Genomic DNA, 15,199 nt, shown 5'->3' on the forward strand with positions numbered 1-15,199 from the left:
CCCAAGCGACGTTATTGACTTGTTGACTTCCAGTTGCCCTACGTTCATACCCATGTACGATCACGAAGACTTATAAGCAATTCCGGGTTCTCCTCCCTTTTCACATTGACCTGAAATCGCGGACGAATACGGATTGGGAAAGGTCTTTGGCGTCATCCATGTCCAAGCCAATATGAGGGGTTTGAGATGAAATGAGAGTTTTCGAGCATTTCGATTCTTGTCTTTCCCAGGCTCGCTCAGGCACTTTACCTTACTGTTTTGGGGGATGCAAAGCAAATCGATTCCCAAGAATGCGCAATATCGCTCGAGCTGAGCTTCGAGACCTTTCCCCTCTCCTCTCCGATCCCCGGACAAATCACTCCAAAATGCAACGGGATCAAAACATGTCACGCCTTCGCGCCCCATACAGCAATAAACAACAGATCCAGACCTTTCGGAAGCAAACGGAAACTTCCCGACCGGCTCTATCCATGCGGTTCACCGGTTTGTCCCACGAAGCACATCTCGACCAGTTGGCAAATCACACAGAGCCAGGCACCCAACAGCGTTTGCGTTCCAACACTTTTTTCGTCAACTTTTTTCTTGGAGAGCCCGTCTGCCTGCCTGCCCGCCCGCTTCTCTCGAGAGGGATAGGTGCAGTGGTGCAGTGTACGGATACTCTGCCAGCCAGGCCCAGCACGGCGCCAGGAACAAAGATCTGACGTGGCACATCCTAGGTAGTCCGCGAGTGACACTTTCCACGACGAGGCCCAGCCAATGGGTGATTGATTCCAATACCTACTTCACTGATTGGAACGAATGCTAGGTAGGTACAATTCTAGTCGGAGGGATCCGAGACATTTGCTACGGACGCATCGGGTTCGACTTCACCACCTCCCCTCCCCCTCCCCCTCTCGCCCCTCTCCAATTCGAACTTCAGGGTCCTCCGCACCACCTCCTTCCCTAGGTACCCTAGGCGCTTGCCCCCCCTTTTCCGTGTCACTGGGTCGTCCCACACAGGGCCAACACGGGATGTTCGTTCCACGGTCCACAGAAGGCCACCTAGTGTAATCGTACAGCAGCCAAAAAAAGTTCTGCCCTGAATAATCTGTAAGCGCCTCGGTTCTCCATACCACGTCAAAGTAGAGGAAGTGAACTTGAACCGCGGCTCTCCATCGTGGATCTCGAAAACCTCTCGTGACTCCTCTTGTGCTCCGTCGACGTGGCTCAAGTCAGACTCGCGGGGGAACCGCCGACTCGGACGAATTATTCGCAGGGCAAAATCCGCGTGCCTGCATTTCTCCCCTCTTCAGTGAAGACCCCTTCTCCATGCTCCCCGCTTTGCCCACGAACAGCGCAAACCTAAGGGTAGAGTGGGGGGGGGGGGGGGCTATCTTCTCCAAAGCCAGCACAATACAGTATGAGTCAACGAGAACGGGAGGAGAACAGATGGACCAATTGTCTTGAGAATAGATTGGATATTCTCTACTCCCATCGCTGAGCTCTTCTACCTACAGACAGCCCAGCACGTGCTGTTACTCCGTACCATGACCTCCTCCATCGCATGGAATCCCCTCGTACGCGACGTGCTCCCCTCAGGGACTATCACAATATCGCAGTGGACCCTACTTGCTTCCCCTTGCATCGTCCGTCTGCCCCCGTCGAATCAATCAAACGCTATGCTTATCGGGATCTTTTTGCCTTACTTGCTATCATGTCCTGGAAAGGCTCGGAGCTCGACTCTTCACACCAATGCCCCTAATGCTGTGTGGTGTTCTGCGCCGTGGCGCTTGATGGGACAACCCGTTGAACGTCGAATGCTGATTCCCATTACTCATATACTTTATCCGCCCCTGGAAAGCTTGCCTCTCACTCTCTCACTCTCTCACTCTCTCTCTCTCTCTCTCTCTCTCTCTCTCTCTCTCTCTCTCTCTCTCTCTCTCTCTCTCTCTTCAGACCTCTTCGTTCTCCCAGTCCTTCTCACTAAACATCGGGCCCTTCCGCGCGCCGCTAGCTTCGAGCTTCGACAGGAACTCGGGCGGTACCGTAGGGATATATTTGCGTGCCCTCTCTTTGTTGACACCGCCGAAACCAGCGCCGTAGGAGACTAGCATATCCGTGACTGATGGCAGAATGAAGGGTAGCATCATGGCCGGGTCCATGAGCAGGTTCTCCGGCGCGTCGTCCTCTTCTTCGTCACTCTCGTCAGCTCCTGGCGTCTTTGCCGCCGTCTGGCTTCCAGGCGTTCCCCCTATGCCGCCGTTTGCGGGCTTCGTCTTGATCGGTGTTGACGGTGCGCTGCTCTTGCGATCCTCCTTCCTCCGAACATGCTCTGCCTGGATTGCGTTGAGATACTTGAGAGCGCTCTTAGGCAACCCCTTTTCGCCAACCTCCGGCCTGTAATGAGAAGCCGCATGTATGAGCTGCTGCGGGCTCAACCTCTTCAACTGCTGCAGGGTGCCGACCAAGGCCTCGAGGTCGTCGGCGCCTAGTGAAGAGAAGCACTGTAGCCATTGAAGCAGCTGAATGACGGGGGCCATGTGCCGCCTCGCAGCGTCTATGGTCGTCTCGCCCGAGGACTTTGTCTCGCCTCCTTCGTAGTGTTCTGGTTGGCGGTTATTGGTCCTAGCCCAGTCCTCCAGTGTCGACACGTTCATGCGGATTTGCATCGCTTTCGTCCGAGCCAAGTACTTTCGGTTGGACATGATGCGGTTGAAGAGCTCTGCCCCCAGCCAGTAGAGAAGTTGAGAGATGATTTGCGCCGTAATAACTGAGTGGATATCATAAAGATCAAGAACAAACAAGGTGGATGAGAGTAGTGAAGTGACGTTGCGCGGAGCAGGCTTCGCCCGTTGCTTTGGGGAAGGGGGTCGGAAGCGCTTCTCCATGGGCTCTTCCTTGACTTGTGCTTTTCGTTTGAAGATCCTCCACTCGTTCTGGAACGCAATGTCTTCGAAGCCTGGGATGGTTTCGTGGTCTAGCATCGCTGCGTCAAGCACCTTGTCTAAGCGCCTCTCGGCGTCCCGCACGATGAGGATGAATATCTCGTTGATGAGCTCGGACAGCTGAGCCTGGAACTCGACCGTGGCCTCCACGAGCCCGGCGTCTTTCTTCAGGTAGTGAAGCAACAAAGTGGCATTTGATATCCAGAAGGCCAGTATCGTCATGTCCCACTGATACTGTTCGACTACGTCGTTGATCTTGTCCATGGCCGAAATCATGAGCTTGGCTAGGAGGTCGGGGCTGGAGTGGTAGTGTGCATATCGTGCGCTTAAGAAAATCATGTTCGCCGGTACAGGCTTTTGTGCCGGTGATCGCTGGGGCGTCATATTCGTAATGATAATGTCGAGAATGCGGTCGAGCTCGTGTTCCTGGAAAACAAACATCTGGTCGTGAAGACAGCGAGACCATTCGAACTCTGGTTGCTCTTCCTCGAGCTCCTCGGAGTTCTGCGCACGTCAGCATATAGACTTTTGACATGTGCCCGGCCGTAGCTTACCTCTGGCTGGTCGTCCATGCCGACATTGCCCAAGTCAACCTCAAGATCTCGGGCGCTGTCCATCATCATCCGTCTCCGCAATTCATTCTCGGCCATTTCTTCCTCGAACCGATCCTGTGAAAAGCCAGGGTTGTAGAAGTCGTCGGTACCAGCATTTCCAATGTTGTAGCCGCTATCGTGTAGGTAGAAGGACATGTCGCTGTCGGGAGGGACGAAGTCGAAGGCTGTCCGGCCAGACGACGTCTTTTGTTCGGCCGAAGCACCGTTGTCGAGGAGAGTCTTGGCGATGCTCTTATGCCTATTCGTCATCGCCCACATAAGAGCGCTCCACTGATTTCGGTCTTGCTTGTCGACGTCCGCGCCAGCGTCGATGAGCGCTTGCACGACACCCTCGTGGCCCTGAATCCGAGTCAGCGATAGCACTTCTCCCCCTCCATCAAGCGATAACCTACAAAACAGCTTGCATATATCAGTGGCGGGGTTCCGTCTTCGTCCGGCGCATTGATATCGACGTAAGCCTTTGCCTTGCCGCTCACGATGCTGCTGACCCTCTCGACGTCGCCATTGCTGGCAGCCATGTTCAGAGCTCTCTGAAGCGAGTCCTTCTTCTCATCCTCGGACAACTTTTCGTTTGACAGTATTGTTTCTTCGTCGTCGAAGCCGGGCCCAACCCGGTGGGCGGCTTGTGCGGCAATCATCTCCATGAGGCGCGCGTCGCTGTTCTTGGGGCCTGCTGTGATGTCCTCGTCATAGGTGCGATCGTCCAGGCTCAGGTCGCCAAAGTTGAGGGGCTTTGCAAGGACAGGTGTGGTCAGGAATTGCGATTGTCCTATGTGATGTGTTGGACGGCGTCAGTATGCGATGCTCCCCCTCTTCGGTCTCGTGGGCAGTGTGCGGATGACGTGGGAACCTCAACTAACCTTGCCATCCATCATACATCTCCGTCTCTGGAACCAACTCGACGGGACGGCGACTGCGGTCGTTGAGAGACTTGGGCAGGTCGTCTGGCAGTGGGCGTGGCTTCTTGTCGCCGAAACCACCACTAGCGTCCTCGAAGTCCATGGTGGGAGGAGGGGCAACCAGGAGGCCCGGTAGGCATTAATGAGTCGGCCGAGGGTATTGTTTAATGCGGCGCGAGTTTCGAGGTAAGATGCGGGCCGGGTGTTTGTGGGAAACGGCGCACGGAAAGTTTCGTGGCTCCCAAAAAAGCTGTGATGTCGGGCGAGGTCTGTCTCCCAGCACTGGATAAGTAGTTGAAGTAAAGGTAGGTAGTTGAACAGGAACGAAATAGCGCTCGGCGCCGCTACTGTCGTGTGATGTCGAAGTGTTGTTCCGTGTCCAATCCACTTGGTCCAGTTGTGTGTGCTGTGTGCTGTGTGCTGTGTGCTGTGTGCTGTGTGCCCAGTCCCGGACCCAGTCCTGTCCCATAGGAAAGGACTCTCGGTACCCGAGTCCCGCAACGGTCCACGCCAACGGGGCCAAGTTCAGGTAGATGAACGACGGGCGATCGGGCTGTTGATGTCACTAATTGATTACGGCGGGCACCCATCCGTGCCTACCGTGCTACCTACCTCACATCTCATCCACTGCCTGAACAGCAATGCTGAAGGAAGCTTCCCCGCCTGACTCCAACCAGTGCCAGAGTAAGGTACTACCTTAGGTACCTTACTGCAGAAGAGGACCTTACCTTACGTATGGACCGTGCATGCCCTGGCTGTGCAATGTCCCAGCAAGCTTCCCCTGACGGAACTTTACCAACTGAAGATCGCTCTCTCCTGTCAAGTTGAGAACCCCTCCTCGGCACCATTACCCTGAGGTAAAATATACATAATATACCTGCCGTCGGTTTGCTATGTAATGTACTCATCTTCAACCCCCATTGCGGTAGAGATGCCTAAGAATAGTAGAAATGCCTTGAGGCTGACCCCTTCATCTCTCTTCTGGCCAATGCCCCTTATGATTAGCCAGCACGGCCAAATCACTTAAAGACCGGTTGCAGGTACACTCACACAGACGCAAGGAAGCAAGGTAGGTCCTGGCATGAAGTTTACCCCTTATTCGCTTATTTCAATTTTTTCTTTGAGATTTGTTTATCTATCCTCGTATTTGGTTTTGGTTTTGCCTTTTACTCCTTCGCGGCCTATGCTTCCATGCTTGTAAACCCTGTTCGTGGGATCCAGACACAGAATACGTAGCTAGCTCTTGTTCTCACCGCGCAACGTCTATGCTCTCTTGCCAAAGACGCGCAGTCTCTTCACTCCGCCATCCGGAATAATGGTGATCTTGACGTGTGTGAATGCCTTGTCCTTGACGGCGCTGGGGAACTCGTGCTCCGCGTCCGGACCGCACTTGCTAGGCGCCACAATCTCCGTCCAGCCGGCGGCGTCCGCACCCGGCTCACCGCTCTCGGTCCACGAGATGGCATCAATCTTTGACTTTTGCGGGAAATTGCCGCGGAAGTGCGCCGTGTCGACAACGACGTTCTGCACGTAACCGGGAGCGCCGAGACGGATAATGGTCCAGTCGACGTGGCCCTTGCTGCGCGATCTGGCCGTCTCCCATCCGTCTCCCATGTCCTTACCGCGGCCAGGCAGCAGGAGGTTGTCCTTGGTGCCAAAGTGCTGGTCGCTGCAGGAGATGGCGACGCCGCCGTTCTGCGCGGCAGCCAGGTCGAAGATGGCCTCCTTGTCGTCGGGGAAGACGGGCACGGCGTGGCCAAAGAGACGGAATCTGGCAATACCACCATCCGGGTACATGTTCAGGCGGACGTGAGTGTACTGCTTCTGCTTGGGCTCGGCCAGCTTCCATCCGAAGCGCTGCGACGGGCCACACTCTTCGTTGCCGAGAATCGTCTCCCACTGGCCCCTGCCGCCCTTCCATGAGACGACCTCGTCGTCGTTGAGGTTGAAGCAGCCCTCCACCGAGATTGAGGGGGCGTGGTTACCAGAGAAGAAGGCGGTGTCGACCTCGACACCCTCGACAGTGCCGGACGCAACACCAAGACGGACAATGACCCAGTCAAAGGGCTCCGTGTTGTGACGCCTGGTCTCCCAGCCGTCGTACCAGGCGCCGGTGTAGACCATCTTTCCCGGTTGCCTGATGGGCGCGGTTGGCGTCAACAAGTTGGTGGCCTCGGCGAACCATTCATCTGAGAAGGCGAGAATCTTTCCACCCAGGGCAGCAGAGATCAAGTCTAAAGGGAAGGTTCAGTTTTTGTTTCTTTGTCATGACAAGGTTGTCGTATGTGTGTGTACGAGGTGGCGTGGACGATGAGGCGTCTCACTCATTGCTTACCAATGCTGCTTGAGCGGAATGTTGTGTCAATGTCATCTGAGGCGACTCTGGAAGCCTTGACCTGCTCGAGGGTGTATTCTTGTTCGCTAGCCATGATGAAGGTCGAAATGCGTGGTATCGAGAGAATTGAAGAGGGGCAGAGTACGTCGGGCGCGGGGTCAGAGTTTCACTCAAGATTTGAGTTCTGTGAGGATATCTAGATAGATGGTATCACAACTTGGGGTTTGCAAAACGTAGACTGAGTGAATGGAAGAGGATGAGAGGTGTGAGATGAAAGTGAAAGTGAATGTTTGTCGGATGAGGAGAAGTAAAAGCCTCGCGCAAGAGTCATGGGCTTTGGCCGTTCGGCGCCTCGCTCGCCCCCTTCTCTCATTGTTCTTCAAGCACCCGACTGGACGTGGAATCTACGCCGAGCGGCCAGTTCCGAGGTCGGGCGGCCACAGCTGACGGCCGCATTGGAGGGGTTTGGAGGGGTTAATGGCGGCCGGCGGCCAGCGGGCAGTCACGGCGCGGGGCGCGATAAGCAGAAAAAAGGCGTAATGATTCGATTGAATCAGGTAATTAACGTGCCTTACCTAGGTACCTTGGGCTAACAGCCAGACGGCGGACCAATCTGCGACTTTTCCCGTTCACAGTGACCACAGTGACACACAGGTTTGCTGCTTTTTCCCCCGCAATCCCATCGGCCCAGTTCGAGTGGCACTGAGCGCCCGTGAGTCCAGTGTGACGGTGCGAACCCCGCTATTCGGTCGGCGGGGCGGGACGGAAGGCTCCTGGTAGAACTGGCGCCGAGAAATTGGGGACGATGAGGTACGCGGTGGAAGCCGACATGCGAGCCAAGGCCGCACGGGAGGCTCTGAGATGCCACCATTCGGAAGACTCTCCGATCTTTGGGTCCGTGTATAAGTACTGGCAGTTTGTGTACACATAGAATTGTATGTAGGTGGAACCATGCCCCTCTTCCTGTTTTCGTGTCTGCATGACCCTCTGTCTGCTTCCATCTTTACTTTATGCCGGTGTGTATATGTGTACGTGTACATGTACTTAAGTGGCAGCCTGCAACATCAAAGTCTACAACACTTCAAACATCGATCACCCCATGACTTTGGGGATCTGATAAGATATGGCATTGAGCGCTCCGGCAACCATCATCGTCGTCGGCAGGGTCATCCATCACGGGAAGATGCTGCTGCTGCTCGCTCGGGAGGGTGTCGCATATTGCGGCTAGGAACAATCGAGGAAGAGAAGCGACGGAGAGTAAGAGGTACCCCTCGGTCCATCACGTGGGAGGTAGCCAGCCTTGGAATACACCAGCAAGGGCAAATGCTGTCGTGAATATGTAGGTAGTTGGTAAGAAAGGTCGCTTGAGGGGTCATCACCGACACCAGCACTTCCTTCCACACCTTTCGTGGGATAGATGACACGCACACTACCTGCGCTTCCAGGTTGTCAGGTTGTCTGTCTACTGCAATGGGACCAAGACAAGGCAGTGATTTTCGACGCGAGGTCCAATTCGCGAGCACACCTCGCATAGGTATACCGTATCATCCTCATAACTCTCGTCATTGGCAGATGGGAGACCGTTGGACCTACCCGACCCGCCATGAACTGGGGTTGACCTTTTCTACCTCTTCTTCGCCTCGAGATCGCTGAAAGAGCGTCGTGGTCCTCGATTCATCTACGGGAGCAACAGTCATCACTCAGACAGAAGCCGAACTTACGCACCTCCTGCAGACGAATGCATAGACGACTAAATGGCAACAACAATGCGAGCCGGTCCATGCTGGGGGAAAGCTTGAGAGCAACCGTCCTTAGCGTCTTTTGTGCGCAATGAGGTGGCCATCTGCGTGCGGGATGGTGGGTGAGATCGATGTTAGCGGTTGCCTGGTTTGTGCTTCTGGTGCTTATACCAGCATGGTACGTATCCTAACCCCGAATTCTACAGCAACGCACCGGTAGCGGCAGGTTACCGACCTTACCCCACCTGCAACGTTTAGCGCACCGTTCCCTGCAATCACCCCCTGCAACCACTGCTCAATCCGAAATACACGGCCTCCGATAGGTCACAGCTCGAGACAACCTCGCCGTCATCGATGCCGCCATCGACGACTTCTCTGTACCTTCTCCGACCGCCAAAATGCCGTCCCTTCCCTCATCTTCCTTCTCCTCCTTCCAAACCCGGCCCGCAGTGATCACGGCAATTAGGCCATACTTCGACACCGCCCTGTGTGCTTGTCCCAACTTGATCTCTTCATCCTTACTGACTCCGAGTGCTCACGACAATCGCAATTCCTGTTGCGACAATCGAGAGTAGATTTGTCGTAGCTTTGCGCCCTCGCTCCTAGAAATACAACGCATTCCCCGAGACCCATTCCCCGAGGCCCTCTTTGCAACTCCCAGCAACAACGACAACCACCACTACACCAACGATCATGTCTTCTGCCACAGGGCTTCCAGAACCACCCCCACGAGGCGATGGCGACAACGAGTTCGAGCCTCTTCTCGGTCGACCTGGCGACGCCCAGCAGGAACCGGGTGAATTCATCGCCAGGAACCTCATTATCGGTATGATGCTTTCCCTCCAGCCACAGCCCGTCTCCCTTTGAGGTTTCCCGGGTGGCTGCTGATTTGTAAACCTTCGCAGGCACCGGCATCATCGCCCAATTCGGCGCCGTCATCTTCGTTGCCATGATCTGGGCCGCCGTGCTGACGAAGGACGTAATCCTCTTTTCTGGCCACCCGCTCGCGCAGAGTCTCGCCATCTTCACCCTCACCCAGTCGATCCTCTCGCTGCAGCCGACGCACACTCCTGAGCAGAAGCGCGTCGGCCAGCGCGTCCACGCCGGCCTTAACCTGCTCGCCTTCCTCTTCCTTGTCGCCGGCGTCGGCATCATCGAGTACAACAAGTATCTGCAGGGCCCAGACTCCCACTTCCACTCCGTTCATGGCTACCTAGGCGTCACCGTCTCCATCATCCTCTTATTGCAGTACATTGTCGGCTTCACAATGTGGGCTACCCCGAAGTTGTACGGGGGCGAGGATACCGCCAAATCAATCTGGAAGTACCACCGCTGGAGCGGCTACGTCGTTCTTGTGCTTCTACTCGTGACGGCCGCGACAGCCATTGACACCGGTTTCAACTATAATGTATTGAAGCTGAAGCTCTGGGCTGTCGTCGTAACTTCTCTCTTGATCCTCGTGGGTATCATCCCGCGCGTGCAAAAGCAGAAGCTTGGATTGTCGTCTTGAATCTGGCGGGAGTTGGCTTCATTGGTACCGGCTCAATATGGATGCCGGTCTTCGCAAGTCACTTTGACCTAGATTAGTTCGCCTCAAACAATGAACGAGGAGAGAGGAAAGGGATACCGGCAAAGCTAAACTGAAGGGAACGGGTAGTTTTGCAATTTGGTCAAAGTCAAGATCGCATAAGCGTTTGCTTTATAGGTGTGGCTTTTTGAGAATTCACATTATGGGATCAAGTCGCAGGGGTCTGTCGCTGTCAGGCGTCGTTAGTAATCTGTGGAATTATCTCGTAGCGTTTGCCAGTTGCGTAGTGATCATTTGATTCTTTACCTAACCTCCGTCTGTTCAACATCGCATGTCTACCTAGACGCCATTGAGAATATTCCCACCGCCTCATCAGAAAGCCAAGGTTGGCCAGCGGCATGCGGAAGGACTTTGGAGACGTCGATGGTTACTCAGTCCCCATAGGAGCTGAATACTGGGCAGTATATCATTGCATGACCAACGAGATCGACTATGCAGATATCACAGCGATTTGACTGTTGGGAATGATTATGTCTGGCCTTAGCAAAACGTTGCGGGCGTGTGGTGCGCTTACAACTTATACAGAGATAATTACGACATTTCAGACAAAAACTTGTAGAGTAAACCATTCATCTGTCAATTCCATCATTCGACTTTCATATACATTAGTCGCTCCTCTGGGGTATACTGTCCGCCAATACGTAGAATATCAAAATCAACACGCTGTACAAACAAGACGAGACGTCTCGCGCGTCCATTCATCGTCTCATGCATCTGCGCTTTTCAAGCATAAAATCCTCTTCCAAACGTCATAATGCCCCAAAGGCATCTCCCCTCTCCTTCTCCGCTGATTTATACTGCCGACGCAGCACTTCGTCTCATTACCATTCCAAATCTCTCAGGATTTGGTGAGATTGAAATTATGAAATATTCAGCATGTGTCTTATCGCATGCTCTCGGTATTCAAAATTCGTGCACGTCGTTCGAGTATTTGGGTTCGGCGGTGCTAAAGAGTGTAAAGAAAATATCCAGAGTAGACATGGGTGTCTCCAGGATCGATTATGGGTGCAGCCATATTGTGCATCTTCGTGGGCTCCATGCCACTAGCTCAACCTCGCGCATCGTCGTCTGTTCGCTGCTGTATGGCCTGGTGGAAGGCGGCTGGTGACCGTATCTCCATAACGGAAAGACACAGCTAGGCATGGCGTGACATCGAGGATAGCCGGACTCGCTGCTAGGGCATGAATGGTGACCCCAGACATGCTGCCTGGCCATCGCTGCTTTGCAAGTAAGAAGCAGCCACATTGTCGCGCGGACTTCGCTGTTCAAGTGCTCGACCAATTTTTTGCGTACGGTCTCATCATACCGTTTTCCCCTTTGATAGTAGAGCGGCCTCCTTTCTAGGGGAAGGTGGTTCCGACAGGCATGGGCCAATCATCCTCGGTGATGCTAGACCAGAACACCCAGACTGCCACGACAGCAAGCAGGGTGAACAAGGTCTCGAATAGCGCGCCGTCAATCGCACCATTGGTGCCATTGCAGATGTGAGAGCTCACGACGTAGTTGAAGATCTGACCAATGGCAAAGAGGAGCAAGGCTGCCGTCAAGTAGATCATCGGCCGCATCTCGCCGAGAACCCGAACGACGAGGATAGCTTCGAGAACGAAAAACGCAACAAGGAAAATTAGCGGCGCAAGCTGGTACAAGACGTAGAGAGCAATATGGCGGTTTGGCGCGGTGTACGAAGAGTCCCAGTAACCCGTCCACTTGAAGCCGGTATCGAGCGTGATGTAAAGTGTACCGCCCAAGAGGATAGTGGCGGAGGCAATGATCAGGCCCATGGACATGGGCGTTCCATCGTCGACGATTTGATAGCCAACGACCGCGTTAAGCATGAGGATCCAGGTCGATGCAATAATCATACCGAGATGAATTCCGGTAAAAGCCTATACGTCAGTCAGGATAATTGCTCCCAAAAGCTGGAGCCTCAACTGGGAAACTAACGATTCGAACGTTTTCCGCCAATGGAAAGTCTCCAACGGTAAAGATCTCGCATATTTCAATAATGATAAAGCTGACAAGGAACAATTGCATTTCCCTGTGCGTCAAGGTTAGCTTGCCGGTCGTGCGCAATGCTTGAGCGACGTCACGGGCTTACCTCCGACCTACTGCAGCCTTCTTGCGCTCAGACCGCAGCAATAGAAAAAGTGTCACGACAATAGCAAGGGCGGCAATGAGAATTGAGCCGAGATTTCCCAGCTTGCGGCCTCCGCTGAGGGAGATACCCTTCAACACGCATTGGTCCCACGGGCCAGATTGACTATGGCTGTCGGACAGCACCTGAGGAAGAATCGGTTAGTTCAGGTTGCCGAAGCTCGCGAAAGCTCGTCAGATGCATATCGCGAGATGTCGATCAAGAATTCAACATACATTGCAGACGGGTAGTGTTGAGTCTCGGCAGAAGTTCTGCGAATATGGTCAGCATCACGCAGTATGCGTCTAAGATAGTAGGCACAACTTACAAAAAAATTGCCAAACTGTGTTGAACCCATTGTGGCTGACGTTTGCGGCGAGACTAACAGCTACGTGCCAATGGGTGTCCCTTTCCTTTGAACGTCAAGTGTTCCCAAATTCAAGTGCTTTTGCAGGCGACAAGAACAAAGGCGTTAATGTCTCGAGGACGAGTGGATTCGAATGGCGTAACTAGTATTAGAGTCGCGTTGTTGAGGTGTACATGGAACGGCGAGGCGGCAAAACGGTAACGGTCGGCCGGTAGCTACAAGTCCGATCTGCTCCTCTCGTTCTTAGAGTTGATTGAGGTTGATGGTTGTTTGCAAAAGTTGGCGAAGATGAGGAATATGTTGTCGGGTGGCTGGTCGAGCAAGCGGGTCCTGTTTCGCAGCCTCGTATTTCGATCCTTCCCCCGTCGACGCGATGCGACTTTCTTCTCAGCTGATTTTGAGGCAACGGTTGGTCGTCTTCTTGACAGCTAGCTGGTTGTTCCCTCTCGGTTCCTCCCTTTGCGGATTGTCGGTCCTTCAATACTGCCAGTCGACAAATGTAACGCAGTGGTCGTTGGATGATGCAATGAGGAAACTGAATTGGTGCCGAAATTTTGGGGGATGCGGTTGCTTTGGGGATAAGCCTTAAGGTAAGGTAAGACGGCAGCGAGGAAGACGATGGGCAGCAGATGCAGGCGGGTTGCAGCTGGGGGTGCAGGTGGTTTCGCAGGCGCAAAGTGACGGGAAAGGCGTGAGGGACGTCGGGAGGCGGCGCGCAGAGGGCGGTGGGACAATATAAGCTAAGTGAGTAAGGAGTGGAGGCGTTTAGTCCTAGAGAGGTTTCGTGCGGTGCCCTTCGAGTAATAGCGCCGAAGGGTGATTGACGAGGGGGGACTAGGGGAGAGGATTGGCAACTGCCCGGGTACGGAGTACAAAACTTCGTAGTGGAGGTGGTACCTTGGCAGGCTGGCAGGAAAGCAGGGAGGAGGGGTGCTAAGGCAGGAACAAGGTACAGGCCGGTACCTGGAGATTCATGCCTGAGGTGGGAGAGATAGCCAGCCTCTCACCTTCTTAGCGAGGCCCTGGGCTGAGGTAAGGTACCTTGAGGAAGTTCCTTTCAAGTATCCGTATTATGGGATTGCTTCCAAGTTCCTGGTGCCGTCCATCGCCTTGGACGCTTGGAGAGCAGCTATCTTAGGTGGATTAGTTTGGGGGGAAGAGCCTCTTGAGCGTTTTCTTCCCTCTCTTGCTCTCACAGTACTATGCGCGAAGCAAACAAGTACTTTCCATTGCTTCTATGTCACCTTCCATGATTGATGGCAACCTCATGGGATAAGGTAGGTAGCTTTCCCTATTCGTACTGGGCACCTGAACTTGAAGCGACAGGGCTGGGCGCATCAAAGAAAACTGAGCCACTGGCCCACCCGGGATGGAGAGGGTTTGAGGCACACGGAACCTCAATCGTCAAGAGAGTCGACGTATGGAGTATTTCGTAGGAAAAGGCAGGTTTGATTTTCCAGTTTTGCTGCGATGAATTATAGTGAGTGTACCTCCCCACCCCCTTGGCCGGTGACGCTAAACCATCTGGCGCTTCCGAGGTGCAGTCGCACGCGCCATGATTGGACGATGCGGCCACTTGGGACGAAAGATTTCCAGGCAGCCCGCGAACAACTGGCGGGTCCTTGGAAGTGTAATTTGGCGACCCCCAGTCCGGTGTGCTCCCTCCCTGCTTTCCTTCTCTTTTTTTTTTTATTGCGATTCTCTCTGTATCACGGTCGCGCAGCCAATGCTCTTATTCACCGGCCTCTTGCCGCATCTGTACACGTTTACTCACCTATGGTACTTACCGTGTAGGAGTTGAGACAAGGAAGGGAATGAAGCAGCCCTGGGCAGATGAAATCGCGACAAGCATTCGTGAGCACATGTGTCAAAACCAGGCGCGAACAGGGCGGGTTTCCATTTGGCAAAGTCATGGAGAGGATGCTCCAGCTCGTCTGATGTCGCACATGAGATTTGGCAACCACCACGACCTCGCGAGCTCCCGGACGGCCCTTAGTAGTATTAGTGTGGCATCCGTAGATTACACGCAAAGTTGTCATTCTTTTGCGCCTGGCCTGTTTCGGTTAGATGCCAGTGCTGGTGCAAGCAGAACATAATGCGTACCTAGGTCTTCACCAAGCAGCGTCTATCTAACGCCCGTGGGAGGAGAATACGGAGAAGGGAGAGACGGCTGAACAGCACCAGACAAAAGCAAGCGGAATCGTACGTTGCGACATCTCGGGGCCAAATCGCCGTGTACCTCTTCGAATACGTACCGGTTCGCAGTACTGTACGGTACGTAGTACCTACCTAAAGTACCTACCTTACCTAGCCCAAACCAAATGGAAAGAACTGGCTGGGTCTTGGACTCTTGCGCCGCCTTGGTAATAAAGTCGGCAAATTGGCGGCTTTCATGCACGATGAGCTGGGAAGCCGCCCTCTGCAACCTCACACCTCCCTTTCAACTCTCGCCGCCACGTATCCTTCATTTTCACCCTCCACGGTTGACTTTTACAGATTCTATACTCCGTACCCATATGCCACCTTTCAAGCAATTCCTCCCTCGGCCGTGGCCCACTCCCTCGCCATGCCTGTGCTCCACCATCCACGGCCGTCGCGA

General features: G+C 54.0%; 4 protein-coding genes across 4 annotated transcripts; 1 reads left to right on the forward strand and 3 right to left on the reverse strand.

The window, feature by feature from the left end:
- Positions 1-1,908: 1,908 nt before the first annotated feature.
- On the reverse strand, positions 1,909-4,792 carry HER10_EVM0002064 (DIL domain-containing protein). The gene is made up of 4 exons (XM_035471790.1): positions 4,399-4,792; positions 3,931-4,307; positions 3,479-3,877; positions 1,909-3,428 (listed from the first exon to the last, which is right to left on the reverse strand). The coding sequence occupies exons 1-4, from the start codon at positions 4,538-4,540 to the stop codon at positions 1,932-1,934; spliced, it is 2,415 nt and encodes an 804-aa protein (XP_035328936.1). The 5' UTR covers positions 4,541-4,792; the 3' UTR covers positions 1,909-1,931.
- A 736-nt stretch (positions 4,793-5,528) lies between these two features.
- HER10_EVM0006438 (allantoicase) lies at positions 5,529-7,243 on the reverse strand. Its single transcript, XM_035476022.1, has 2 exons — positions 6,773-7,243; positions 5,529-6,671 (listed from the first exon to the last, which is right to left on the reverse strand). Exons 1-2 carry the CDS (start codon positions 6,864-6,866, stop codon positions 5,701-5,703), a joined length of 1,065 nt encoding a protein of 354 aa, XP_035329473.1. The 5' UTR covers positions 6,867-7,243; the 3' UTR covers positions 5,529-5,700.
- Positions 7,244-8,829: 1,586 nt separating this feature from the next.
- HER10_EVM0000765 (cytochrome b561) lies at positions 8,830-10,355 on the forward strand. The gene is made up of 2 exons (XM_035470533.1): positions 8,830-9,337; positions 9,417-10,355. Exons 1-2 carry the CDS (start codon positions 9,205-9,207, stop codon positions 10,019-10,021), a joined length of 738 nt encoding a protein of 245 aa, XP_035328791.1. The 5' UTR covers positions 8,830-9,204; the 3' UTR covers positions 10,022-10,355.
- A 299-nt stretch (positions 10,356-10,654) lies between these two features.
- On the reverse strand, positions 10,655-13,306 carry HER10_EVM0004853 (chitin synthase export chaperone). The gene is made up of 5 exons (XM_035474483.1): positions 12,562-13,306; positions 12,470-12,505; positions 12,198-12,379; positions 12,044-12,137; positions 10,655-11,985 (listed from the first exon to the last, which is right to left on the reverse strand). The coding sequence occupies exons 1-5, from the start codon at positions 12,589-12,591 to the stop codon at positions 11,440-11,442; spliced, it is 888 nt and encodes a 295-aa protein (XP_035329268.1). The 5' UTR covers positions 12,592-13,306; the 3' UTR covers positions 10,655-11,439.
- Between the last annotated feature and the right edge of the window lie 1,893 nt (positions 13,307-15,199).

This window comes from Colletotrichum scovillei (assembly GCF_011075155.1).
Source record: "Colletotrichum scovillei strain TJNH1 chromosome Unknown Contig00009, whole genome shotgun sequence".
Lineage (NCBI taxonomy): Eukaryota > Fungi > Ascomycota > Sordariomycetes > Glomerellales > Glomerellaceae > Colletotrichum > Colletotrichum scovillei.

Excerpts from the sequence above, each read along its gene's own strand:
- HER10_EVM0002064 (XM_035471790.1), bottom strand. The coding sequence starts at position 4,540 with ATGGACTTCGAGGACGCTAGTGGTGGTTTCGGCGACAAGAAGCCACGC. Across the intron at positions 4,308-4,398 it reads GATGTATGATGGATGGCAAG|GACAATCGCAATTCCTGACC; the intron begins GTTAGTTGAGGT and ends CACATCACATAG. Across the intron at positions 3,429-3,478 it reads GCATGGACGACCAGCCAGAG|AACTCCGAGGAGCTCGAGGA; the intron begins GTAAGCTACGGC and ends TGACGTGCGCAG.
- HER10_EVM0006438 (XM_035476022.1), bottom strand. The coding sequence starts at position 6,866 with ATGGCTAGCGAACAAGAATACACCCTCGAGCAGGTCAAGGCTTCCAGA. Across the intron at positions 6,672-6,772 it reads ATTCCGCTCAAGCAGCATTG|ACTTGATCTCTGCTGCCCTG; the intron begins GTAAGCAATGAG and ends CCTTCCCTTTAG.
- HER10_EVM0000765 (XM_035470533.1), top strand. The coding sequence starts at position 9,205 with ATGTCTTCTGCCACAGGGCTTCCAGAACCACCCCCACGAGGCGATGGC. Across the intron at positions 9,338-9,416 it reads CGCCAGGAACCTCATTATCG|GCACCGGCATCATCGCCCAA; the intron begins GTATGATGCTTT and ends AAACCTTCGCAG.
- HER10_EVM0004853 (XM_035474483.1), bottom strand. The coding sequence starts at position 12,591 with ATGGGTTCAACACAGTTTGGCAATTTTTTT. Across the intron at positions 12,506-12,561 it reads CACAGTTTGGCAATTTTTTT|AACTTCTGCCGAGACTCAAC; the intron begins GTAAGTTGTGCC and ends CCATATTCGCAG. Across the intron at positions 12,380-12,469 it reads CAACACTACCCGTCTGCAAT|GTGCTGTCCGACAGCCATAG; the intron begins GTATGTTGAATT and ends ATTCTTCCTCAG.